The following is a 2,713-nucleotide window of genomic DNA, read 5'->3' on the forward strand; positions in this document are numbered from 1 at the left end:
TTATGAATGTAGTGAATGTGGGAAAGATTTTAGAATTAAGTATCAACTTTCAATGCATCAAAACATTCATACTGGGAAGAAACTTTATAAATGCAGTGTATGTGAGAAGACCTTCACTCGGAAGAAAAATCTTATTCGACATGAGAGAATTCATACTGGAGAGAAACCTTATGAATGTAGCGTATGTGTGAAGGCCTTTAGGAGTAAGAATCAACTTTCACTACATCAGAGAATTCATATTGGGGAGAAACCTTATCAATGTAACATATGTGGCAAAGCCTTCAGGAGTAATAGAGAACGTTCACTGCATCAGAGAATTCATACCGGGCAAAAACCTTATCAATGTAGCATATGTGGGAAGGCCTTTACTTGGAAGACAAATCTTATGCAACATCAGAGAATTCATACTGGCGAGAAACCTTATGAATGTAGTGAATGTGGGGAGGCCTTCAGGAAAAAGGCATGGCTTGCTGTGCATCAGAGAATTCATACAGGAGAGAAACCTTATGAATGTAGTGAATGTGGGAAGGCTTTCAAGAGTAAGACGCGACTTACTGTGCATCAGAGAATTCATATTTGAGGGAACCCTTATGAATGTAGTGAATGTGGGAAGACCTTCACTCAGAAGGGAAATCTTACTAGACATCAGGTAATTCATACTGGGGGTAATTTTTATGAATGTAGTGAATGTGGGAAGGCCTTCAAGATTAAGTCAGAGCTTACTGTGCATTAGACAATTCATAGTGAAGAGAAACGTTATAAATGTAGTGAATGTGGTAAGATCTTCAGGAGGAAGTCATATCATACTGAACATCAGAAACTTAATACTAGAGACTTTCTTTATGAATGGAAGGAGTGTGGGAAGGATTTTTGGTGTAACTCAGATCTGTCTCGACATCAAAAAAGTTCATACAGTAGAAAAAACTTTTCACTGTAGGGAATGTATGGAGGCCTTCAGGAATAAGACACTACTTTTTATGCACCAGAGCATTCATACTGGGAAGATGCTTTATGAATGTGAGGAGTGTGGGAAGGCTTTCCCCTACAACTCAGAACTTACTGAACATCAAAGAATCCATACTGGAGAAAAACCTTATGAATGTAGTGAATGTGGGGAGGCTTTCAGGATTAAGAAAAAACTTAATGAACATCAGAAATTCATATTAGAGATAATTCTTTTTGAGTGTAAGAAGTGTGGAAAGGCTTTCCCGCATAACTCAGATCTTGCTCAACATAAATTTATACATTAGAGAAAACTTATGAATGTAGTGAATGTATGGAAGCATTCAGGAGTAAGACATTAATTTCCATGCACCAGAGAATTCATACTGAGAAGATGCTTTTTGAATGTAAGGAGTGTGGGAAGGCTTTTCCTATACAGCTTGGAACTTGGTATCAAAGAAACCTTTTGAATGTAGTTGGTATTGTGAATCCTTCCTTAATCCTTCAGGATTAATACCCAATTTACTCATTGTAAGGGTTATGGGATTTAAAGATCTTCCATGCCCCATTGAACTTGGTGACATTGCAGGAAGGGGTGGGGCAAGAGGAAGCGAAGCCAAGCCAGAGTTCCTGCAGGGGCTAGCAGTGGTGGCGGCGGCGGCGGCGGCGGCAGCAGCAGCAGAGACAGCAGCAGTAGAAGCATGAACCCCTTTTTGAGTCAGCCAGAATTTCCGCTAAGGACTCCTGCTGAGGACTGCCAGGGGCCGGAGCTGCTGGGAGCGCACTTCCTGGACACTGGGTAGTTGCTGTGAATGGGGAGAGGAGGACCTTTGCCTGAGGTAGCCTGTTTTATTTTAAAGGCTTGAGAATGTGGGTGCTTTCTACTTTATCTACCTGTGCCAATTGTATAACTACTCTGATGGCTTTGACTTTCTGGTTTTGGGACTTAGTCTTTTGGTATTTTAATAAATGTTCTCTTTATCCGCCATATAGAAAGCCTGATATATTTTGTGATTGACAACCACATTACCATATTCTCAATTTCCGTAGGCATTGTGAATATTGCATTGCTGATATACTCATCAATAGAGAATTCATACTGGAGCCTTTCTTTTTGAATGTAAGGAATGTGGGAAATCTTTCCTGTATAATTCAGATCTAATTTTACATCAAGAAATTGATACTGAAGGAAAATATGAATGTAATGAATGTGAGAATACCTTCAGAGTGAGGATACAATTTATTCAACACCAAAGTATATATTCACTAGAGAAGTAGTAAGTGTAATGCATGTAGAAAGGCCTTTGAACTGAGGCCATTATGCCCATCAGGAACGCATTCTGGTGAGATTCCTCATGAATGTGAGGAGTGTGGGAAGACCTTCCATTGCAATCCAAATGTTATTAAACATCAACAGTTCATGCTGGAGAAAAACCTTATGTATGTAGTGAATGTGGGAAGGCCTAATTCATAAGTTATGAAGGTAATGTACTAGGGAAGGCCTTCTACCTGGATGTAGATCTTATTCAACATGAGTGCGTTCATACTAGAGTGACTGAATGCACTGAATATGGGAAGACCTTCAGCCTGAAGACAGAACTTGCTCCACATCAAAGAATTAATTCTGGCAGGAAAACTTTTGAGTTTGGGAAGGCCATTAGACTAAGGACACTAGTATATATATATAAATTAGATAATTCATGTTAGAGTGATTCTCCATGAATATAAGGAATATGGGAAGATTCCCCCAACTGACTAGACTGTGATTCTG

The 2,713-nt window shown here is 39.4% G+C and overlaps 1 protein-coding gene across 1 annotated transcript in view; it reads left to right on the plus strand.

Annotated features, from left to right (window-relative positions):
* The window catches only part of LOC138171500 (zinc finger protein 585A-like), a 45,337-nt gene extending 43,399 nt beyond the window's left edge, over positions 1-1,938 (plus strand). The window contains 1 exon segment of the mRNA XM_069101021.1: positions 1-1,938. This exon segment is cut by the window's left edge and continues 224 nt beyond it. Coding sequence (XP_068957122.1) covers positions 1-937 — 937 coding nt within the window. The 3' untranslated portion in view covers positions 938-1,938.
* The last annotated feature ends 775 nt before the right edge of the window (positions 1,939-2,713 follow it).

This window comes from Petaurus breviceps, unplaced genomic scaffold, assembly GCF_028583685.1.
Source record: "Petaurus breviceps papuanus isolate PSGF00001 unplaced genomic scaffold, PetGlider_PUasm1.0 446, whole genome shotgun sequence".
NCBI classification, from domain to species: Eukaryota; Metazoa; Chordata; class Mammalia; order Diprotodontia; family Petauridae; genus Petaurus; species Petaurus breviceps.